The sequence below is a fragment of the Oncorhynchus keta genome, chromosome 21 (assembly GCF_023373465.1).
Source record: "Oncorhynchus keta strain PuntledgeMale-10-30-2019 chromosome 21, Oket_V2, whole genome shotgun sequence".
Taxonomy (NCBI): Eukaryota; Metazoa; Chordata; class Actinopteri; order Salmoniformes; family Salmonidae; genus Oncorhynchus; species Oncorhynchus keta.
In genome coordinates this window covers 56284292-56308341 of record NC_068441.1, presented here as the reverse complement: position 1 = coordinate 56308341, position 24050 = coordinate 56284292, and the positions used below count along the sequence as shown (strand labels likewise).

The 24050-nt window shown below is 46.9% G+C and overlaps 2 protein-coding genes across 100 annotated transcripts in view; one reads left to right on the top strand and one right to left on the bottom strand.

The window, feature by feature from the left end:
- The window catches only part of LOC118375328 (monoacylglycerol lipase ABHD6-like), a 45979-nt gene extending 25199 nt beyond the window's left edge, over positions 1 to 20780 (top strand). Inside the window, exons 5-12 of one of the 50 annotated variants that reach the window (XM_052474393.1) lie at positions 5867 to 5999; positions 13504 to 13673; positions 14059 to 14113; positions 16766 to 16866; positions 17480 to 17809; positions 17977 to 18049; positions 18343 to 18378; positions 18708 to 20780. In XM_052474393.1, coding sequence (XP_052330353.1) covers positions 5867 to 5999; positions 13504 to 13673; positions 14059 to 14113; positions 16766 to 16866; positions 17480 to 17662 — 642 coding nt within the window. In that variant the 3' untranslated portion in view covers positions 17663 to 17809; positions 17977 to 18049; positions 18343 to 18378; positions 18708 to 20780. Of the gene's footprint in view, positions 1 to 5866; positions 6000 to 13503; positions 13674 to 14058; positions 14114 to 16765; positions 16867 to 17479 lie in introns of all 50 variants that reach the window. The other 49 variants (XM_052474388.1, XM_052474389.1, XM_052474392.1 and 46 more) reach the window with 49 other exon arrangements.
- Positions 7899 to 12536, bottom strand: LOC127910473 (probable antibacterial peptide polyprotein). 50 transcript variants are annotated; one of them, XM_052474295.1, is made up of 4 exons: positions 12064 to 12536; positions 11785 to 11924; positions 11574 to 11713; positions 7899 to 11211 (listed from the first exon to the last, which is right to left on the bottom strand). In XM_052474295.1, exons 1-4 carry the CDS (start codon positions 12505 to 12507, stop codon positions 9644 to 9646), a joined length of 2292 nt encoding a protein of 763 aa, XP_052330255.1. In that variant the 5' UTR covers positions 12508 to 12536; the 3' UTR covers positions 7899 to 9643. The 50 variants fall into 50 exon arrangements, with proteins under 50 accessions (XP_052330255.1, XP_052330250.1, XP_052330257.1 ...); XM_052474290.1 differs by having other exon boundaries at positions 7899 to 10443; positions 10516 to 11211; positions 11574 to 12536; XM_052474297.1 differs by having other exon boundaries at positions 7899 to 10585; positions 10796 to 11211; positions 11574 to 12536.
- Positions 20781 to 24050: the final 3270 nt, after the last annotated feature.

The window sequence follows — 24050 nt, the reverse complement described above, 5'->3', positions numbered from 1 at the left end:
ATCCCCATATTGTTTTTATTTACTTTTCTGCTCTTTTGCACACCAGTATTTCTACTTGCACATCATCATCATCATCTGCACATCTATCACTCCCGTGTCAATTTGCTAAATTGCAATTACTTCTCTACTATGGCCCATTTATTGCCTTACCACCTCATGCCATTTGCACACACTGTATATAGACTTTCTTTTTTTCTTTTGTCTTATTGACTTGTTTGTTGTGTTATTGGCTTGTTTGTTTAGTCCATGTGTAACTCTGTTGTTGTTTGTGTCGCACTGCTTTGCTTTATCTTAGCCAGGTCGCAGTTGCCTACTTGGTTAAATAAAGGTCAAATAAAAAAAATGTAAAAAAACATCTTCAGATAGCCATTGGATGAATCCCGGAACATATTCCAGTCTGTGCCAGCAAAACAGTCCTGTAGTTCCGCGTCATCTGACCAGTTCCGTATTGAGCGAGTCACTGGTACTTCCTGCTTTAGTTGTTGCTTGTAAGGAGGGCGGGGGAGAGCTTTGTATGCATCTCTGTTTGTGGAGTAAAGTCTTGGATTTATTTCCCCCGTGGTTGCACATGAACAGGCAGTTAACCCACTGTTCCTAGGCCGTCATTGAAAATAAGGATTTGTTCTTAACTGACTTGCCTAGTAAGATAAAGGTCAAATAAAAAAAAGTGACATGCTGGTAAAAATGATTTAAGTTTGCCTGCATTAAAGTCCCCGGCCACTAGGAGCGCCACTTCTGGATGAGCATTTTCTTCTTTGCTTATGGCCTTTATAGAGTTGGTTGAGAGCGGTCTTAGTGCCAGCTTCACTTTGTGGTAGTCAATAGACGGCTACGAATAATACAGATGAGAACTCTCTTGGTAGATAGTGTGGTCTACAGCTTATCATTAGGTACTCTACCTCAGGCGAGCAACACCTCGAGACTTCTTTAATATTAACCATCACGCACCAGCTGTTATTGACAAAAAGACACACACCCCCACCCCTGGTCTTACCAGAGGTAGCGTTTCTGTTCTGCCGGTTTATGGAACATCCTGCCAGCTCTATATTGTTTGTTTCTTAGTTCAGCCACGTCTCGGTGAAACATAAGATTCAATACAGTTTTTAATGTCCCGTTGGTAGGATGATCTTAATTTGTCATCAATTTTATTTTCGAACAATTGCACGTTAGCAAGGAGAATGGAAGGCATTGGGAGTTTACTCGCTCGCCTCCGGCTTCTCAGAAGGATCCCCGATCTGCGTCCCCTTTTCCGGCGTCTTTTCTTCATGCAAAAGGCGTGGACCTGGGCCTGTTCCTGTGAAAGGCGTGGACCTGGGCCTGTTCCTGTGAAAGGCGTGGACCTGGGCCTGTTCCTGTGAAAGGCGTGGACCTGGGCCTGTTCCTGTGAAAGGCGTGGACCTGGGCCTGTTCCTGTGAAAGGCGTGGATCTGGGCCTGTTCCTGTGAAAGGCGTGGATCTGGGCCTGTTCCAGTGAAAGGCGTGGATCTGGGCCTGTTCCAGTGAAAGGCGTGGATCTGGGCCTGTTCCAGTGAAAGGCGTGGATCTGGGCCTGTTCCAGTGAAAGGCGTGGATCTGGGCCTGTTCCAGTGAAAGGCGTGGATCTGGGCCTGTTCCAGTGAAAGGCGTGGATCTGGGCCTGTTCCAGTGAAAGGCGTGGATCTGGGCCTGTTCCAGTGAAAGGCGTGGATCTGGGCCTGTTCCAGTGAAAGGCGTGGATCTGGGCCTGTTCCTGTGAAAGGCGTGGATCTGGGCCTGTTCCTGTGAAAGGCGTGGATCTGGGCCTGTTCCAGTGAAAGGTGTGGATCTGGGCCTGTTCCTGTGAAAGGCGTGGATCTGGGCCTGTTCCAGTGAAAGGCGTGGATCTGGGCCTGTTCCAGTGAAAGGCGTGGATCTGGGCCTGTTCCAGTGAAAGCAGGATATCCTCGTCGGACTCGTTAAAGGAAAACTTTTCTTCCAGTCCGTGTCGTGTCGCTTTTTTGATGTCCAGAAGTGTTTCTCAGTCATCAGAGATGGTAGAACCATATTATGTACACAATAAGTTAAAAAATAAGTTTTGCAAAAAAATTACAAAACAGCACAATTTGTAAAAGATTGTAAAATGTCAGGCATGTTCTTCAGCGCCATTTTTTTGCCAATCAGATCTTCAACCAAAACCTAATATTAGATAAAGGGAACTTCATTAACAAAGTTATAAAACCACCAATTCCCAAGTGTGAAAATGTAATTTCCCCCCTTACACTCAACAACTGGTTGTGCCACCTTTAGCTGCAATGACTCCAACCAAACACTTCCTGTAGTTGATGATCAGTCCACCTTTAGCTGCAATGACTCCAAACAAACACTTCCTGTAGTTGATGATCAGTCCACCTTTAGCTGCAATGACTCCAACCAAACACTTCCTGTAGTTGATAATCAGTCTCTCACACCGCTGTGGAGGAATTTTGGCCCACTCTTCCATGCAGAACGGGGTCATTTGTGGGTTTTCAAGCGTGAACTGCTCGTTTCAGGCCCTGCCACATCTCAAATTGGATCTGGACTTTGACTAGGCCATTCCAAAACCATTTTCATGTAGACCTGATTATGTATTTTGGATCATTGTCTCGCTGCGTGACCCAGCTGCGTTTTAGCTTCAGTTCACAGACAGATGGCCAGACATTCTCCTGTAGAATTATTTTATACAGAGCAGAATTAATGCAAGTCGTCCAGGTCCTGATGCAGCAAAGCATCCCCAAACCATCACACTACCACCACCATGCTGACCGTTGGTATGAGGTTCTTACTGTGGAATGCAGGGTTTGATTTTCACCACACATAATGGGACCCATGAAGTCCAAAAAGTTGACTCAAGTTTTCCAAAAAGCACCTGAAAGCACCTGGATGATCATGAAAATTTTAATTTGACAGATAAATCAAAAGTGTAACTTTTTGGACAACATGGGTCCCATTTATGCCTGGCATAAATGATGAGAAATGTGCCATTTTCAGAGCGGGTTCCCTAAGAAAGTCCAACTATCTTTTGCTGTGTTGCGTACCAATTAAGTGGCGCAATGGCCCAGTGGATATGATTGGCATCTACAGTGCATTCTGAAAGTACTCAGACCCCTTCACTTGTTTTTCTTACATTACACACTAATTCTAAAATGTATTAAATTATATTTTTTCCTCACCGATATACACACAATGCCCCATAAGTATTCAGATCCTGTTCCCATTGATCATCATTGAGATGTTTCGACAACTTAATTGGAGACCACCTGTGGCAAATTCAATTGATTGGACATGATTTGGAAAGGCACACACACTATCTATATAAGGTCCCACAGTTGACAGTGCATGTCAGAGCAAATACCAAGCCATGAGGTCGAAGGAATTGTCCGTAGAGCTCCGAGACAGGATTGTGTCGAGGCACAGATCTGAGGAAGGGTACCAAAACATTTCTGTAGCATTTAAGGTCCACAAGAACACAGTGGCCTCCATCATTCTTAAATGGAAGAAGTTTGGAACCACCAAGACTCTTCCTAGAGCTGGCAGCTCGGCCAAACTGACCAATCAGGGGAGAAGGGCCTTGGTCAGAGAAGTGACCAAGAACCCGATGGTCACTCTGACAGAGCTCCAGAGTTCATCTGTTGAGATGGGAGAACCTTCCAGAAGGACAACCATCTCTGCAGCACTTCACCAATCAGGCCTTTATGGTAGAGTGGCCAGACGGAAGCCACCCCTCAGTAAAAGGCACATGACAGCCCACTTGGACTTTGCCAAAAGGCACCTAAAGGACTCAGGCCATGAGAAACAAGATTCTCTGGTCTGATGAAACCAAGATTGAACACTTTGGCCTGAATGCCAAGCATCACATCTGGAGGAAACCTGGCACCATCCCTACGGTGAAGCATGGTGGTGGCAGCATCATGCTGTGGGGATGTGTTTCAGTGTCAGGGACTGGGAGACTAGTCAGGATCGAAGAAAGATGAATGGAGCAAAGTACAGAGAGATCCTTGATGAAAACCTGCTCCAGAGTGCTCAGGACCTCAGACTGGGTCGAAGGTTCACCTTCCAACAGAACAACGACCCTAACCACACAGCCAACAGAACATAGGAGTGGCTTTGCGACAAGTCTCTCAATGTCCTTGAGTGGCCCAGCCAGAGCCCGGACTCGAACCCGATCGAACATCTCTGGAGAGACCTGAAAATAGCTGTGCAGCGACACTCCCCATCCAACCTGACAGCGCTTGAGAGGATCTGTAGAGAAGAATGTGAGAAACTCCCCAAATACAGATGTGCCAAGCTTGTAGCGACATACCCAAGAAGATATAAGGCTGAAATCGCTGGCTTCAACAAAGTACTGAGTCAAGAGTCTGAATGTAAATGTGATATTTCCTTTTTTATTTTTTTTATACATTTGCAAGAATTTCTAAAAGGCAGTTTTTTCTTTTTCATTGTGGGGTATTGTGATGTCATTATGGGGTATTGTGATGTCATTGTTGGGTATTGTGATGTAATTCTGGGGTATTGTGTGTAAATTGATGAGGGGGGGGGGGACTATTAAATGCATTTTAGAATGAGGCTGTAACGTAACAAAATGTTGAAAAAGTCAAGTGGTCTGAATACTTTCCGAATGCACTGTACATTCCATTTAGTTGAAACTAATTAAGATTGACGAAAGACTATTGTAGTGGAAAGATAAAGCTTTGTCTTTGTTAGAGTGTGGTTGATAAACACATTCATTGTCTCTCAGTTCGTCTGTCTCTTCTTGTCACTTCCATCCCCATTTCTGCAGTTTGAAGCCAATATCTTTACATCTTTCAGTTTACCAGAAAAGGTCGAACGGAAATACATCTATAATACACATGACAATGGAGGGCTGAACATAAAGAACATTGAAGCTTTGAATCAATCCCTGACACCCTCATGGATTCAAACTATATGTAAATATGAGTTGGATCTCATGTAAAATCTTAGAAAAATACTTTTTATTTTTCAAAATATTTACTTTTATACAAATAAAGACTTGTGACTTCGTTACTGCATTATTTCTTAATGGACATTTCCTCAAAGAATCCATAAAAGCTTGGTTACATTTTCAATATTATCCCGGGTAGAAATGACAGAAATTCAGAGCCAAATCATATGGTTGAATTCAAATATACTGATACATAAAGATACATGTTTTGGGGAAAATGGGAACTTATTATCTTATACTGTGTGTATATATATTTATTTTTTATCTTTATTTAACCAGGCAAGTCAGTTACGAACAAATTCCTATGTTCAATGACAGCCTAGGAACAGTGGGTTAACTGCCTTGTTCAGGGGCAGAACGACAGATTTTTACCTTGTCAGCTCGGGGATTCGATCTTGCAACCTTTTCGGTTACTGGCCCAACACTCTAACCACTAGGCTTCCTGCCACCCCAAATATATATATATTCTGTATATAATGAAATGGCATAGTGCTATCAGATACAGACTGTTGAAATTACTATTAAAGTATTAAAACAATGATTTCTTCCTTAGCGGCTGCTGTGAACTGCTACTGGTATGTTTTCATGCTGGATTACAGTACATGTCTCTGTGTCCCCTCTGTGTCCCCTCTGTGTCCCCTCTGTCCCTTCTGTGTCCCCTCTGTGTCTCCTCTGTCCCTTCTGTGTCCCCTCTGTGTCTCCTCTGTGTCCCCTCTGTGTCCCCTCTGTGTCCCCTCTGTGTCCCCTCTGTGTCCCCTGTGTCCCCTCTGTGTCCCCTGTGTCCCCTCTGTGTCCCCTCTGTCCCCTCTCTGTCCCCTCTCTGTGTCCCCTCTGTGTCCCCTGTGTCCCCTCTGTGTCCCCCCTGTGTCCCCTCTGTGTCCCCCCTCTGTCCCCTCTGTGTGTGTCCAGTTCGTGGAGAGTGTCCGTCTGACCAAGAGGCCCTTCCATCTCGTGGGCACCTCCATGGGAGGAAACGTTGCTGGGGTGTATGCAGCCCGTTACCCCAACGACCTTTGCAGTGTCACCCTCATCTGTCCGGCAGGTACAGTTTACAGTTCTAAAGTAACTTTTCAAAATGGCTGCAGAAAATGTCCATAGTGACAGAGTTTCCCGCAAGTTTACAATCATATAACAACACTTTATTTTTAAAATTTAAAAAATATATATGCTACCTATTCTATAATTTAATTGTCTTTTTAACAAGGGTGTGTTTGTGGGGTTGACATATTCCTAATGTTGATTCACAATTAATAAATAAATGCTCAAATTATGAATTATATTATGAATTATAGAACTCCTTATGCCAACAGGCCTTCGGGATCATTTTCTTAGATGTTTATTTACACTGAACAAAAAATATAAACGCAAACATCGTGTTTCATGAGCTGAAATAAAAGATCCCAGAAATGTTCCAGACGCACAAACATATATTATTTCTCTCAGATTTTGTGAACAAATTGGTTTCCATCCCTGTTAGTGAACATTTATCCCTTTGCCAAGATAATCCAACCACCTGACAGGTGTGGCATATCAAGAAGCTGGTTAAACAGCATGATCATTACATAATCATTGTCCCCTTGTGCTGGGGACAATAAAAGGCCACTCTAAAATGTGCTGTTTTGTCACAAAAAAAAAAAAAATTGTTTACATCCCTGTTAGTGAGCATTTCTCCTTTGCCAAAATAATCCATCCACTTGACTGACAGGTGTGGCATATCAAGAAGCTGATTAAACTGCACAGGTGCACCTTGTGCTGGGGACAATAACAAGCCACTCTAAAATGTTCAGTTTTGTCACACAACACAATGCCACAGATGTCTCAAATTTTGAGGGAGCATGCAATTGGCATGCAGACTGCAGGAATGTCCACCAGAGCTGTTGCCAGAGAATTGAATGTTCATTTCTCTACCATAAGCCACCTCCAACTTCGTTTTAGAGAATTTGGCAGTGTGTCTAACTGGCTTCACAACCGCAAACCATGTGTAACCACACCAACACAGGACCTGCACATCTGGCTTTTTCACCTGCGGGATTGTCTGAGACCAGCCACCGAGACAGTGGATGAAACTGTGGGTTTGCAAGGCCGAGTATAGCACATGAAGATCTCCCCCACGGCACAAACCCAAGAGGGGGCGCCAACCCGGACAGGAAGATCACATCAGTGACTCAACCCACTCAAGTGACGCACCCCTCCTAGGGACGAAATGGAAGAGCACCAGTAAGCCAGTGACTCAGCCCCTGTAATAGGGTTAGAGGCAGAGAGGGAACAGACCAGGCAGAGATGGCAAGGGCGGTTCGTCGCTCCAGTGCCTTTCCGTTTACCTTCACACCCCTGGGCCAGACTACACTCAATCATAGGACCCACTGAAGAGATGAATCTTCAGTAAAGACTTAAAGGTTGAGACCGAGTTTGCGTCTCTGACATGGGTAGGCAGACCGTTCCATAAAAATGGAGCTCTATAGGAGAGAGCCCTGCCTCCAGCTGTTTGCTAAGATATTCTAGGGACAGTAAGGAGGCCTGCGTCTTGTGACCGTAGCGTACGTGTAGGTATGTACGGCAGGACCAAATCAGAGAGATAGGTAGGAGCAAGTCCATGTAATGCTTTGTAGGTTAGCAGTAAAACCTTGAAATCAGCCCTTGCCTTAACAGGAAGCCAGTGTAGAGAGGCTTTCACTGGAGTAATATGATCAAAGTTTTTGGTTCTAGTCAAGATTCTAGTAGCCGTATTTAGCACTAACTGAAGTTTATTTAGTGCTTTATCCGGGCAGCCGGAAAGTAGAGCATTGCAGTAGTCTAACCTAGAAGTGACAAAGCATGGATCCATTTTTTTCTGCATTTTTGGATAGAAAGTTTCTGATTTTTGCAACGTTACGTAGATGGAAAAAAGCTGTCCTTGAAATAGTCTTGATATGTTCTTCAAAAGAGAGATCAGGGTCCAGAGTAACGCCGAGGTCCTTCACAGTTTTATTTGAGACGACTGTACAACCATTAATATTTATTGTCAGATTCGACAGAAGATCTCTTATCTTTCTTGGGACCTAGAACAAGCATCTCTGTTTTCTCCGAGTTTAAAAGTAGAACATTTGCAGCCATCCACATCCTTATGTCTGAAACACAGGCTTCCAGGGAGGGCAATTTTTGGGCTTCACCATGTTTCATTGAAATGTACAGCTGTGTGTCATCCGCATAGCAGTGAAAGTTAACATTATGTTTCCAAATGACATCACCAAGAGGTAAATATGTAAATATATATATATAGTATTAATATATAGAATATATAGTGAAAACAATAGTGGTCCTAAAATGGAACCTTGATGAACACCGAAACTTATAATTGATTTGTCAGAGGACAAACCATCCACAGAGAAACTGATATCTTTCCATCAGATAAGATCTAAACCAGGCCAGAACTTGTCCGTGTCGACCAATTAGGGTTTCCAATCTCTCTAAAATAATGTGGTGATCGATGGTATCAAAAGCAGCACTAAGGTCTAGGAGCACGAGGACAGATGCAGAGCCTCGGTCTGATGCCATTAAAAGGTAATTTACCACCTTCACAAGTGCAGTCTCAGTGCTATGATGGGGTCTAAAACCAGACTGAAGCGTTTCGTATACATTGTTTGTCTTCAGGAAGGCAGTGAGTTGCTGCGCAACAGCCTTTTCAAAACATTTTGAGAGGAATGGGAGATTCGATATAGGCTGATTTTTAGTTTTATAAGATTTTCTGGGTCAAGGTTTGGCTTTTTCAAGAGAGGCTTTATTACTGCAACTTTTAGTGAGTTTGGTACACATCCGGTGGATAGAGAGACGTTTATTATGTTCAACATAGGAGGGCCAAGCACAGGAAGCAGCTCTTTCAGTAGTTTAGTTGGAATCGGGTCCAGTATGCAGCTTGAAGGTTTAGAGGCCATGAATATTTTCATGAATGGGTCAAGAGAAACAGGATTTTAAAAACTTGAGTGTCTCCATTGATCTGAGGTCCTGGTAGTTCTGTATAGACAACTGAGTTTTGGAGAAAATACACAGATTTAAAGAGGAGTCCGTAATTTGGTTTCTAATGATTATGATCTTTTCGTCAAAGAAATTCATGAATTTATCACTGCTGAAGTGAAAACCATCCTGTCTTGGGGAATGCTGCTTTTTAGTTAGCTTTGCAACAGTATCAAAAATAAATTTAGGATTGTTCTTATTTTCCTCAAGTTGGAACAATAGGATGATCGAGCAGCAGTAAGGGCTCTTCGATACGGTTCTGTCTCTCCAAGCTAGTTAGAAGACTTCCTGTTTGGTGGAGCAGCAGTGAGGGCTCTTCGATACGGTACTGTCTCTCCAAGCTAGTCAGAAGACTTCCTGTTTGGTGGAGCAGCAGTGAGGGCTCTTCGATACGGTACTGTCTCTCCAAGCTAGTCAGAAGACTTCCTGTTTGGTGGAGCAGCAGTGAGGGCTCTTCGATACGGTACTGTCTCTCCAAGCTAGTCAGAAGACTTCCTGTTTGGTGGAGCCGCAGTGAGGGCTCTTCGATACTGCACGGTACTGTCTCTCCAAGCTAGTCGTAAGATTTCCTGTTTGGTGGAGCAGCAGTGAGGGCTCTTCGATACTGCACGGTACTGTCTTTCCAAGCTTGTCAGAAGACTTCCAGTTTGGTGGAGCAGCAGTGAGGGCTCTTCGATACGGTACTGTCTCTCCAAGCTAGTCAGAAGACTTCCTGTTTGGTGGAGCCGCAGTGAGGGCTCTTCGATACTGCACGGTACTGTCTCTCCAAGCTAGTCGTAAGATTTCCTGTTTGGTGGAGCAGCAGTGAGGGCTCTTCGATACTGCACGGTACTGTCTTTCCAAGCTTGTCAGAAGACTTCCTGTTTGGTGGAGCAGCAGTGAGGGCTCTTCGATACGGTACTGTCTCTCCAAGCTAGTCAGAAGACTTCCTGTTTGGTGGAGCAGCAGTGAGGGCTCTTCGATACGGTACTGTCTCTCCAAGCTAGTCAGAAGACTTCCTGTTTGGTGGAGCAGCAGTGAGGGCTCTTCGATACGGTACTGTCTCTTCAAGCTAGTCAGAAGTCTTCCAGATTGGTGGAGCAGCAGTGAGGGCTCTTCGATACGGTACTGTCTCTCCAAGCTAGTCAGAAGACTTCCAGTTTGGTGGAGCAGCAGTGAGGGCTCTTCGATACGGTACTGTCTCTCCAAGCTAGTTGGAAGGTTTCCAGTTTGGTGGAGCAGTAGTGAGGGCTCTTCGATACGGTACTGTCTCTCCAAGCTAGTCAGAAGACTTCCAGTTTGGTGGAGCAGCAGTGAGGGCTCTTCGATACGGTACTGTCTCTCCAAGCTAGTTGGAAGGTTTCCAGTTTGGTGGAGCAGCAGTGAGGGCTCTTCAGTACGGTACTGTCTGGGCCGCCCCCCAGGTGGTGAGGGTAGGTAACAACACCTCCCTCTGCAACTGGATCCTGGACTTCCTGATGGGCCTCCCCCCAGGTGGTGAGGGTAGGTAACAACACCTCCCTCTGCAACTGGATCCTGGACTTCCTGATGGGCCGCCCCCCCCAGGTGGTGAGGGTAGGTAACAACACCTCCCTCTGCAACTGGATCCTGGACTTCCTGATGGGCCGCCCCCCAGGTGGTGAGGGTAGGTAACAACACCTCCCTCTGCAACTGGATCCTGGACTTCCTGATGGGCCTCCCCCCAGGTGGTGAGGGTAGGTAACAACACCTCCCTCTGCAACTGGATCCTGGACTTCCTGATGGGCCGCCCCCCAGGTGGTGAGGGTAGGTAACAACACCTCCCTCTGCAACTGGATCCTGGACTTCCTGATGGGCTGCCCCCCAGGTGGTGAGGGTAGGTAACAACACCTCCCTCTGCAACTGGATCCTGGACTTCCTGATGGGCCGCCCCCCAGGTGGTGAGGGTAGGTAACAATACAGTGTGGTGCCATGATCCTGGACTTCCTGATGGGCCGCCCCCCAGGTGGTGAGGGTAGGTAACAACACAGTGTGGTGCCATGATCCTGGACTTCCTGATGGGCCTCCCCCTAGGTGGTGAGGGTAGGTAACAACACCTCCCTCTGCAACTGGATCCTGGACTTCCTGATGGGCCTCCCCCCAGGTGGTGAGGGTAGGTAACAACACCTCCCTCTGCAACTGGATCCTGGACTTCCTGATGGGCCGCCCCCCAGGTGGTGAGGGTAGGTAACAACACCTCCCTCTGCAACTGGATCCTGGACTTCCTGATGGGCCTCCCCCCAGGTGGTGAGGGTAGGTAACAACACCTCCCTCTGCAACTGGATCCTGGACTTCCTGATGGGCCGCCCCCAGGTGGTGAGGGTAGGTAACAACACCTCCCTCTGCAACTGGATCCTGGACTTCCTGATGGGCCGCCCCCCAGGCGGTGAGGGTAGGTAACAACACCTCCCTCTGCAACTGGATCCTGGACTTCCTGATGGGCCTCCCCCCAGGTGGTGAGGGTAGGTAACAATACAGTGTGGTGCCATGATTGTGGACTTCTGGATCCTGGACTTCCTGACGGGCCGCCCCCCAGGTGGTGAGGGTAGGTAACAACACCTCTCTCTGCAACTGGATCCTGGACTTCCTGATGGGCCTCACCCCAGGTGGTGAGGGTAGGTAACAACACCTCCCTCTGCAACTGGATCCTGGACTTCCTGATGGGCCGCCCCCCAGGTGGTGAGGGTAGGTAACAACACCTCCCTCTGCAACTGGATCCTGGACTTCCTGATGGGCCTCCCCCCAGGTGGTGAGGGTAGGTAACAACACCTCCCTCTGCAACTGGATCCTGGACTTCCTGATGGGCCGCCCCCCCAGGTGGTGAGGGTAGGTAACAACACCTCCCTCTGCAACTGGATCCTGGACTTCCTGATGGGCCGCCCCCCAGGTGGTGAGGGTAGGTAACAACACCTCCCTCTGCAACTGGATCCTGGACTTCCTGATGGGCCTCCCCCCAGGTGGTGAGGGTAGGTAACAACACCTCCCTCTGCAACTGGATCCTGGACTTCCTGATGGGCCGCCACCCCAGGTGGTGAGGGTAGGTAACAATACAGTGTGGTGCCATGATCCTGGACTTCCTGATGGGCCGCCCCCCAGGTGGTGAGGGTAGGTAACAACACCTCCCTCTGCAACTGGATCCTGGACTTCCTGATGGGCCGCCCCCCAGGTGGTGAGGGTAGGTAACAACACCTCCCTCTGCAACTGGATCCTGGACTTCCTGATGGGCCGCCCCCCAGGTGGTGAGGGTAGGTAACAACACAGTGTGGTGCCATGATCCTGGACTTCCTGATGGGCCTCCCCCCAGGTGGTGAGGGTAGGTAACAACACCTCCCTCTGCAACTGGATCCTGGACTTCCTGATGGGCCGCCCCCCAGGTGCTGAGGGTAGGTAACAACACAGTGTGGTGCCATGATTGTGGACTTCTGGATCCTGGACTTCCTGACGGGCTGCCCCCCAGGCGGTGAGGGTAGGTAACAACACCTCCCTCTGCAACTGGATCCTGGACTTCCTGATGGGCTGCCCCCCAGGCGGTGAGGGTAGGTAACAACACAGTGTGGTGCCATGTTAACAAGCTCTCCCTCAAAGTGCTCAAGACAAAGGAGATGATTGTGGACTTCGGGAAAAGAAGGACCGAGTACGCCCCCATTCACATCGACGTGGCTGTAGTGAAGCAGGTTGGGAGCTTCAAGTTCCTTGGTGTCCACATCACCAAGGAAATATCATGATCCAAACCTACCAAGACAGTCGTGAAGAGGGCACAACAAAGCCTATTCCTCCTCAGGAGACTGAAAATATTTGGCATGGGTCCTCAGATCCTCAAAGTTCTACAGCTGCACCATTGAGAGCATGACTGGTTGCATCACCACCCGGTATGGCAACTGCTCGGCCTCCAACCGCAAGCACTACAGAAAGTAGTGTGTACGGCCTAGTACATCTCTGGGGCCAAGCTTCCTGCCATCCTGGACCTCTATACCAGGCGGTGTCAGAGGAAGGCCCTAAATATTGCCAAAGACTCCAGCCACCCCAGTCATAGACTGTTCTCTCTGCTACCGCACGGCAAGCGGTACCGGAACGACAAAACTAGGACAAAAAGGCTTCTAAACAGCTTCTACCCCCAAGCCTCCTGAACAGCCAATCAAATGGCTACCCAGACTGTTTGCACCCTCCCACCCCCATTTTTATGCTGCTACTCTCTGTTTATTATCTATGCATAGTCACTTTAACTATACCGACATGCACATATTACATCAACTAACCGGTGCTCCTGCACATTGACTCTGCACCGGACTCCCTGAGTATAGCCTCACTATTGTTATTTTACTGGTGCTCTTTAATTACTTGTTATTTTTCTGTTGTCTTTTTTACTCCAGTTTATTTTAGTAATTACTTTAACACTTTATTTTTCCTGATACTGCATAGTTGGTTAAGGGCCTGTATATAAGCATTTCACTGTAAGGTCTATTACACCTGTTGTATTCAGGCTCATGAGACAAATACAATTTGATTTGATGTTGCGTTTTATATTTTTGTTCAGTTTATTTGTGGCCTTTTTTTTTCAGGTCTTCCTACCGAGAGTCCGTTTGTGGAGCGTCTGAGGGAGTTGGAGAAGGACCAGGAACTGAGTGGGAGCCTGGATCCCCAGGGCATCCCTCTGATCCCCTCTACCCCAGAGGAGATGGACGATATGCTCAAACTCTGCTCTTTCGTACGCTTCAAGATCCCTCAACAGGTAGTCATTGATACAATTCAGTTGGGATTTACTTATAGGCCGTGATTCAATCCGATCGCACTTTGTCGGGCAATTGCACTTTTTCAAAGCATTTGTTTCCGCGTTCATGGTAAACGGTGCAAACGTTCGGCTCAATCGAAAAATGAATGTCATGCGCACGATCACGCAGATCTACTGCTGATCGGATTGCATCCAGGTCTTAGTTTTGTTGTTGTTGGCGGCTGGTCAACATCTTCAGGATTTAGTCAATAACAACAACAACAAACCCGGACGACTACTACTCGAACTACTCAAAAGCTTCTCTTCTACTCGTTGGCATTTATTTATTTTTAACGACAATCTACTGCCTGGTTCCTTACAATAACCTTCATTATTCTTTTGCCAGATTCTTCAGGGATTGGTGGATGTTCGAGTTCCAAACAACGACTTCTACAGAGAGTGTGAGGGACTTGGTTTGAATGTCTGCTTGAAAAACATTTGTTGAATAATTGAATGATTCTGTCAGACTTGTCAATCACACCTGGTGGAATGTTTTTGGGGTTTTGTGGTGCATATTGTATATGCATGTGTAGAGGAATAACTATTCACTTATCTTTCCTTAGTGAATAGGTATTATATATTTCCTTAGTGAATAGGTATTATATCTTTCCTTAGTGAATAGGTATTATATCTTTCCTTAGTGAATAGGTATTATATCTTTCCTTAGTGAATAGGTATTATATCTTTCCTTAGTGAATAGGTATTATATCTTTCCTTAGTGAATAGGTATTATATCTTTCCTTAGTGAATAGGTATTATATCTTTCCTTAGTGAATAGGTATTATATCTTTCCTTAGTGAATAGGTATTATATCTTTCCTTAGTGAATAGGTATTATATCTTTCCTTAGTGAATAGGTATTATATCTTTCCTTAGTGAATAGGTATTATATCTTTCCTTAGTGAATAGGTATTATATCTTTCCTTAGTGAATAGGTATTATATCTTTCCTTAGTGAATAGGTATTATATCTTTCCTTAGTGAATAGGTATTATATCTTTCCTTAGTGAATAGGTATTATATCTTTCCTTAGTGAATAGGTATTATATCTTTCCTTAGTGAATAGGTATTATATCTTTCCTTAGTGAATAGGTATTATATCTTTCCTTAGTGAATAGGTATTATATCTTTCCTTAGTGAATAGGTATTATATCTTTCCTTAGTGAATAGGTATTCTTCTATCTTTCCTTAGTGAATAGGTATTATATCTTTCCTTAGTGAATAGGTATTATATCTTTCAAATCAAATCAAATTTATTTATATAGCCCTTCGTACATCAGCTGATATCTCAAAGTGCTGTACAGAAACCCAGCCTAAAACCCCAAACAGCAAACAATGCAGGTGTAAAAGCACGGTGGCTAGGAAAAACTCCCTAGAAAGGCCAAAACCTAGGAAGAAACCTAGAGAGGAACCGGGCTATGTGGGGTGGCCAGTCCTCTTCTGGCTGTGCCGGGTAGAGATTATAACAGAACATGACCAAGATGTTCAAATGTTCATAAATGACCAGCATGGTCGAATAATAATAAGGCAGAACAGTTGAAACTGGAGCAGCAGCACAGTCAGGTGGACTGGGGACAGCAAGGAGCCATCATGTCAGGTAGTCCTGGGGCACGGTCCTAGGGCTCAGGTCCTCCGAGAGAGAGAAAGAAAGAGAGAATTAGAGAGAGCATATGTAGGGTGGCCAGTCCTCTTCTGGCTGTGCCGGGTGGAGATTATAACAGAACGTGGCCAAGATGTTCAAATGTTCATAAATGACCAGCATGGTTGAATAATAGTAAGGCAGAACAGTTGAAACTGGAGCAGCAGCATGGCCAGGTGGACTGGGGACAGCAAGGAGTCATCATGTCAGGTAGTCCTGGGACATGGTCCTAGGGCCCAGGCCAGTTGAAACTGGAGCAGCAGCATGGCCAGGTGGACTGGGGACAGCAAGGAGTCATCATGTCATGTAGTCCTGGGGCATGGTCCTAGGGCTCAGGTCCTCCGAGAGAGAGAAAGAAAGAGAGAAGGAGAGAATTAGAGAACGCACACTTAGATTCACACAGGACACCGAATAGGACAGGAGAAGTACTCCAGATATAACAAACTGACCCTAGCCCCCCGACACATAAACTACTGCAGCATAAATACTGGAGGCTGAGACAGGAGGGGTCAGGAGACACTGTGGCCCCATCCGAGGACACCCCCGGACAGGGCCAAACAGGAAGGATATAACCCCACCCACTTTGCCAAAGCACAGCCCCCACACCACTAGAGGGATATCTTCAACCACCAACTTACCATCCTGAGACAAGGCCGAGTATAGCCCACAAATATCTCCGCCACGGTACAACCCAAGGGGAGGGGGGGCGCCAACCCAGACAGGCCGACCACAACAGTGAATCAACCCACCCAGGTGACGCACCCCCCCCAGGGACGGCATGAGAGAGCCCCAGCAAGCCAGTGACTCAGCCCCCGTAACAGGGTTAGAGGCAGAGAATCCCAGTGGAAAGAGGGGAACCGGCCAGGCAGAGACAGCAAGGGCGGTTCGTTGTTCCAGAGCCTTTCCGTTCACCTTCCCACTCCTGGGCCGGACTACACTCAATCATATGACCCACTGAAGAGATGAGTCTTCAGTAAAGACTTAAAGGTTGAGACCGAGTTTGCGTCTCTGACATGGGTAGGCAGACCGTTCCATAAAAATGGAGCTCTATAGGAGAAAGCCCTGCCTCCAGCTGTTTGCTTAGAAATTCTAGGGACAATTAGGAGGCCTGCGTCTTGTGACCGTAGCGTACGTGTAGGTATGTACGGCAGGACCAAATCAGAGAGGTAGGTAGGAGCAAGCCCATGTAATGCTTTGTAGGTTAGCAGTAAAACCTTGAAATCAGCCCTTGCTTTGACAGGAAGCCAGTGTAGAGAGGCTAGCACTGGAGTAATATGATCAAATATGATCACTTACCTTACTGAATAGGTATTCTATCTTTCCTTAGTGAATAGGTATTCTTCTATCTTTCCTTAGTGAATAGGTATTCTCCTGTATCTTTCCTCAGTGAATCGGTATTATTCTATCTTTCCTCAGTGTTCATGGAGATCGTAGGAGAGAAGTCCAGACACTCCTTACATGAGAACATGCATCTGATCACAGTCCCAACACAGGTCATCTGGGGGAAGCATGACCAGGTAAGCATCCCAGGAGCGTTGGGTCGTAACCTTTTGCACAATAAAACTGTGGGAGCAATCAACAGTGTATCTTTATTTTATTACAAGTAATGCAAGTAACTGGATGTGCATACACTACTTGTACACTCTTAGAAAAAGGGGATTTTGTTTTGAATATAATGTATGTGACCATTTTTAGGTGATTTACTGTTTGTCTTTATAATTGTAATGATTAAAACAGAATAGAAAAAGGGCTATTCGGCTGTCCCCATAGGAGAACCACTTTTTGGTTCCGAGCCTTTAAAAATATATATATATTTAACCTTTATTTAACTAGACAAGTCAGTTAAGAACAAATTCTTATTTACAATGATGGTCTAGGAACACTGTCTTGTTCAGGGGCAGAACGACAGATTTTTACCTTGTCAGCTCGAGGATTCGATCCAGCAACCTTTTGGTTACTAGTCCAACACTCTAACCACTAGGCTACCTTTAAAGTTCTACATAGAACACAAAAAGGGTTATTCAAAGTGTTCTCCTATAGGGACAGCCAAAGAACACGTTTAGGTTCTAGATAGAAAGAGTGTCCCTCTTAATTGGACTCCCTCCCTCCTCTCCTCTCTTCCTCTATCAGGTGGTGGATGTTTCTGGATCATCTATGCTGAAGGAGGCTGTCTCTGGCTGTCAGGTGGACCTGCTGGACAACTGTGGTCACTCTGTGGTGATGGAGCGCCCTCGCAAGACAGCACAGCTCATCATGGACTTTATCAATAACCAACACAACACTGGCTCCAACAACAGCAAGAAACTCTCCTGAGACTGACGACCTGGAGCTTAGACTTTATAGTGCCCGTTTCCCGGGCAAAGTTAAACCTAGTCCTAGACGAAGAAGCACTTTCAATGGGGGTTTGATCTCCATTGAACATGCGTTTCAGTCAGGGACGAGGTTTCAGTCAGGGACGAGGTTTCAGTCAGGGTTTCAGGTTTCAGTCAGGGACGAGGTTTCAGTCAGGGACGAGGTTTCAGTCAGGGACGAGGTTTCAGTCAGGGACGAGGTTTCAGTCAGGGTTTCAGGTTTCAGTCAGGGTTTCAGGTTTCAGTCAGGGTTTCAGGTTTCAGTCAGGGTTTCAGGTTTCAGTCAGGGACGAGGTTTCAGTCAGGGACTAGGTTTCAGTCAGGGTTTCAGGTTTCAGTCAGGGACGAGGTTTCATTTAGGGTTTCAGGTTTCAGTCAGGTACAAGGTTTCAGTCAGGGATGAGGTTTCAGTCAGGGACGAGGTTTCAGTCAGTGACGAGGTTTCAGTCAGGGACTAGGTTTCAGTCAGGGTTTCAGGTTTCAGTCAGGTACAAGGTTTCAGTCAGGGACTAGGTTTCAGTCAGGGACGAGGTTTCAGTCAGGGACGAGGTTTCAGTCAGGGACGAGGTTTCAGTCAGGGTTTCAGGTTTCAGTCAGGGTTTCAGGTTTCAGTCAGGGTTTCAGGTTTCAGTCAGGGACGAGGTTTCAGTCAGGGACGAGGTTTCAGTCAGGGACTAGGTTTTAGTCAGGGACTAGGTTTCAGTCAGGGTTTCAGGTTTCAGTCAGGGACGAGGTTTCATTTAGGGTTTCAGGTTTCAGTCAGGTACAAGGTTTCAGTCAGGGACTAGGTTTCAGTCAGGGATGAGGTTTCAGTCAGGGACGAGGTTTCAGTCAGTGACGAGGTTTCAGTCAGGGACTAGGTTTCAGTCAGGGTTTCAGGTTTCAGTCAGGTACAAGGTTTCAGTCAGGGACTAGGTTTCAGTCAGGGACGAGGTTTCAGTCAGGGACTAGGTTTCAGTCAGGGTTTCAGGTTTCAGTCAGGGTTTCAGGTTTCAGTCAGGGACTAGGTTTCAGTCAGGGACTAGGTTTCAGTCAGGGTTTCAGGTTTCAGTCAGGTACAAGGTTTCAGTCAGGGACTAGGTTTCAGTCAGGGACTAGGTTTCAGTCAGGGACGAGGTTTCAGTCAGGGTTTCAGGTTTCAGTCAGGGACTAGGTTTCAGTCAGGGACGAGGTTTCAGTCAGTGACGAGGTTTCAGTCAGGGACTAGGTTTCAGTCAGGGTTTCAGGTTTCAGTCAGGTACAAGGTTTCAGTCAGGGACTAGGTTTCAGTCAGGGACTAGGTTTCAGTCAGGGTTTCAGGTTTCAGTCAGGTACTAGGTTTCAGTCAGGGACTAGGTTTCAGTCAGGGACTAGGTTTCAGTCAGGTACTAGGTTTCAGTCAGGTACTAGGTTTCAGTCAGGTACTAGGTTTCAGTCAGGGTTTCAGATTTGTCAGGTACTAGGTTTCAGTCAGGGACTAGGTTTCAGTCAGGGACTAGGTTTCAGTCAGGGTTTCAGGTTTCAGTCAGGGACTAGGTTTCAGTCAGGGACTAGGTTTCAGTCAGGGACTAGGTTTCAGTCAGGGACTAGGTTTCAGTCAGGGTTTCAGGTTTTAGTCAGGGACGAGGTTTGTCAGGGACTAGGTTTCAGTCAGGGACTAGGTTTCAGTCAAGGACTAGGTTCCAGTCAGGGTTTCAGGTTTCAGTCAGGGACGAGGTTTCAGTCAGGGACTAGGTTTCAGTCAGGGACTAGGTTTCAGTCAGGGTTTCAGGTTTAATTCGGGAATAGATTTCATTTCGGGTTTCAGGTTTCAGTCAGGGACTAGGTTTCAGTCAGGGACTAGGTTTCAGTCAGGGTTTCAGGTTTAATTCGGGAATAGATTTCATTTCGGGTTTCAGCTTTCAGTCAGGGACTAGGTTTCAGTCAGGGACTAGGTTTCAGTCAGGGTTTCAGGTTTCAGTCAGGTACTAGGTTTCAGTCAGGTACTAGGTTTCAGTCAGGGTTTCAGGTTTCAGTCAGGTACTAGGTTTCAGTCAGGGACTAGGTTTCAGTCAGGGACTAGGTTTCGGTCAGGGACTAGGTTTCAGTCAGGGACTAGGTTTCGGTCAGGGACTAGGTTTCAGTCAGGGTTTCAGGTTTCAGTCAGGGACTAGGTTTCAGTCAGGGTTTCAGTCAGGGTTTCAGTAAGGTACTAGGTTTTAGGTTTAATCTGTGTCCAGGAAACTAGCCTACAGTGAGCGTTTATCTGTAAAAAAATCTAATCTGTAAATGATGTAGTAATATTTTTCTAATCTAGTCCTCAGGGAATGAGCCCATCAACCAGCTGGCTGCGGTTTCATGCTTGAATTTGATTTTAAGGTGAAGGAAGACTGGGATACAATATTGTGACATTGTATTTATTTAGTGATTTAAGGACCTTAATTTCAAATGTTATATTCTTTGTTTAATTGCCAATGTGTTACTAAACTTACTTACATGATTTTGCCAAAACATGATTTTATATTGTATTTGAGTTTGTGTTACCTCGGAGTCAGCTGAAGGACTGTGGTCGGTAGTGTCTGAGACGGATCCCGCCTGAAAACACAAGATGTAAAGGAAGACACAAACTCAAATCAAACTACTTCTAGTTGTTGTTAGATTGATTTGTCTTGTTGAAGGTTGGTACATGGTCTTACTATTATCCACAGACATGTTACACCTTGTACATTAGAAACATATTGAAGGAACATTTGTCATTGTGTTTTATGATCAAATAAATGTTATTAAAAACAATGGAGCTACAATGACGTACATTTTGTAATATTATGATTAACCAAGTACTTTTTCTTCAAGCGCTGCTATAGCCTGTTATATGTGATATAAACTGATGGTATCGATGCATGACGATAGAGTATCGATGCAATGAGACACAACAACCAACGCCTGCATATTTTCAAGTTTGCTTTGTTTAGTTTTAGCTGATGCCATGTCGTTAAGTTACACTGAGACAAAAAAATGATTTGTGACACTTGTTATCCTTGTACATGTTAATGAGTTGTCAATACTCAATGTTTTTGCTTGTTCACGTAAAGCACCAAATAAAACTATTTTTCTCATGCTGACATGAAATTCATGGACCAATCATATTGGACTTTGTTGTTTTGGGGCTGGGCATTGATATGGGGTGGAGCTACAGCTGTTTTTGAGGCTGAGCCTTGATATGGGGTGGAGCTACAGCTGTTTTGGCGGCTGGGCCTTGATATGGGGTGGAGCTACAGCTGTTTTTGAGGCTGAGCCTTGATATGGGGTGGAGCTACAGCTGTTTTTGAGGCTGAGCCTTGATATGGGGTGGAGCTACAGCTGTTTTGGCGGCTGGGCCTTGATATGGGGTGGAGCTACAGCTGTTTTTGGGGCTGGGCCTTGATATGGGGTGGAGCTACAGCTGTTTTTGGGGCTGGGCCTTGACATGGGGTGGAGCTACAGCTGTTTTTGGGACTGAGCCTTGATATGGGGTGGAGCTACAGCTGTTTTGGGGGCTGGGCCTTGACATGGGGTGGAGCTACAGCTGTTTTGGGGGCTGGGCCTTGACATGGGGTGGAGCTACAGCTGTTTTTGGGGCTGGGCCTTGACATGGGGTGGAGCTACAGCTGTTTTTGGGACTGAGCCTTGATATGGGGTGGAGCTACAGCTGTTTTGGGGGCTGGGCCTTGATATGGGGTGGAGCTACAGCTGTTTTGGGGGCTGGGCCTTGACATGGGGTGGAGCTACAGCTGTTTTGGCGGCTGGGCCTTGACATGGGGTGGAGCTACAGCTGTTTTTGGGGCTGGGCCTTGATATGGGGTGGAGCTACAGCTGTTTTTGGGGCTGGGCCTTGACATGGGGTGGAGCTACAGCTGTTTTGGCGGCTGGTCCTTGATATGGGGTGGAGCTACAGCTGTTTTTGGGGCTGGGCCTTGACATGGGGTGGAGCTACAGCTGTTTTTGGGGCTGGGCCTTGATATGGGGTGGAGCTACAGCTGTTTTTGGGGCTGGGCCTTGACATGGGGTGGAGCTACAGCTGTTTTGGGGGCTGGGCCTTGACATGGGGTGGAGCTACAGCTGTTTTTGGGGCTGGGCCTTGACATGGGGTGGAGCTACAGCTGTTTTTGGGGCTGGGCCTTGATATGGGGTGGAGCTACAGCTGTTTTTGGGGCTGGGCCTTGACATGGGGTGGAGCTACAGCTGTTTTTGGCGGCTGGGCCTTGACATGGGGTGGAGCTACAGCTGTTTTTGGCGGCTGGGCCTTGATATGGGGTGGAGCTACAGCTGTTTTGGGGGCTGGGCCTTGACATGGGGTGGAGCTACAGCTGTTTTGGAGGCTGGGCCTTGACATGGGGTGGAGCTACAGCTGTTTTTGGGGCTGGGCCTTGATATGGGGTGGAGCTACAGCTGTTTTTGGGGCTGGGCCTTGACATGGGGTGAAGCTACAGCTGTTTTGGCGGCTGGTCCTTGATATGGGGTGGAGCTACAGCTGTTTTTGGGGCTGGGCCTTGACATGGGGTGGAGCTACAGCTGTTTTTGGGGCTGGGCCTTGATATGGGGTGGAGCTACAGCTGTTTTGGGGCTGGGCCTTGACATGGGGTGGAGCTACAGCTGTTTTTGGGGCTGGGCCTTGACATGGGGTGGAGCTACAGCTGTTTTTGGGGCTGGGCCTTGACATGGGGTGGAGCTACAGCTGTTTTTGGGGCTGGGCCTTGATATGGGGTGGAGCTACAGCTGTTTTTGGGGCTGGGCCTTGACATGGGGTGGAGCTACAGCTGTTTTTGGGGCTGGGCCTTGACATGGGGTGGAGCTACAGCTGTTTTGGGGGCTGGGCCTTGACATGGGGTGGAGCTACAGCTGTTTTTGGGGCTGGGCCTTGATATGGGGTGGAGCTACAGCTGTTTTTGGGACTGAGCCTTGACATGGGGTGGAGCTACAGCTGTTTTGGGGCTGGGCCTTGATATGGGGTGGAGCTACAGCTGTTTTTGGGACTGAGCCTTGATATGGGGTGGAGCTACAGCTGTTTTTGGCGGCTGGGCCTTGACATGGGGTGGAGCTACAGCTGTTTTTGGCGGCTGGGCCTTGACATGGGGTGAGAAAAGCTTAGTGATATTGATTCAAGGGTTAGAGGAAAAGCTTTGAGGAAAGGTGTGGGGGTTCGTTTCACGTTTCAAGCAACAGTTTAAGGAAGGCCAGTGTTTGGATGAGATTGAATGTGCTCAATTCTTTTCATCATGAAGTGCGTTTGGGAGCCACCTTACCCGACACCCTAGACCCACTACAATTTGCATACCACCCCAACAGATCCACAAACGAAGCAATCTCCATTACACTGCCCTACACCACCCGGATAAGAGGAATAACTATGTAAGAATGCTGTTCATCTACAACAGTTAAGCCTTCAACACCTGAACCCCGCCCTGTGCAACTGGGTACTAGACTTCCTGATGGGCCGACCCCAGGTGGTGAAGGTAGGCAACAACACTTCTGCCACGCTGATCCTCAACACTGGGACCGCTCAGGGGTGTGTGCTCAGCCCCCCTTCCTGTACTCCCTGTTCACCCACGACTGTGTGGCTAAGCACGTCTCCAACTCAGTCATCAAGTTTGCTGATGAGACAATAGTGGTAGGCCTGATTACCAACAACATCGAGTTGTTGTTGGTGCTTAAAGTTAGAGAGATTGAGATATGAGTCTCCAGCTTCAGTGATTTTTGCAGTTCATTCCAGTCATTGGCAGCAGAGAACTGGAAGGAAAGGCGGCCAAAGGGGGAATTGGCTTTGGGGGTGACCAGTGAGATATACCTGCTGGAGAGCGTGCTACGGGTGGTGCTGCTATGGTGACCAGTGAGATATACCTGCTGGAGAGCGTCCTATGGGTGGGTGCTGCTATGGTGACCAGTGAGCTGAGATAAGGCAGGGCTTTACCTAGCAAAGACTTATAGATGACCTGGAGCCAGTGGGTTTGGCGACGAATATGAAGCGAGGGCCAGCCAACTAGAGCGTACAGGTCGCAGTGGTGGGTAGTATATGAGGCTTTGGTGACAAAACGGATGGCACCATGATAGACTGCATCCAATTTGCTGAGTAGAGTGTTGGAGGCTATTTTGTAAATGACATCGCCGAAGTCAAGGATCGGTGGGATAGTCAGTTTTACGAGGGTATGTTTGGCAGCACGAGTGAAGGGTGCTTTGTTGCAATATAGGAAGTAAATTCTAGATTTAATTTTGAATTGGAGATGCTTAATGTGAGTCTGGAAGGAGAGTTTACAGTCTAACCAGACACCTAGGTATTTGTAGTTGTCCACATATTCTAAGTTAGAACTGTCCAGAGTAGTGATGCTGGACGGGCAGGCATATGCGGGCAGCAATTG

Bases quoted from the DNA above. Each gene is read 5' to 3' on its own strand.
- LOC127910473 (XM_052474289.1), bottom strand. From the start codon at position 12,507: ATGGCACCACACTGTGTTGTTACCTACCCTCACCGCCTGGGGGGCAGC. The intron at 11,212-11,573 runs GTGTTGTTACCT...TTGCAGAGGGAG, and splicing joins GGATCCAGTTGCAGAGGGAG to GTGTTGTTACCTACCCTCAC.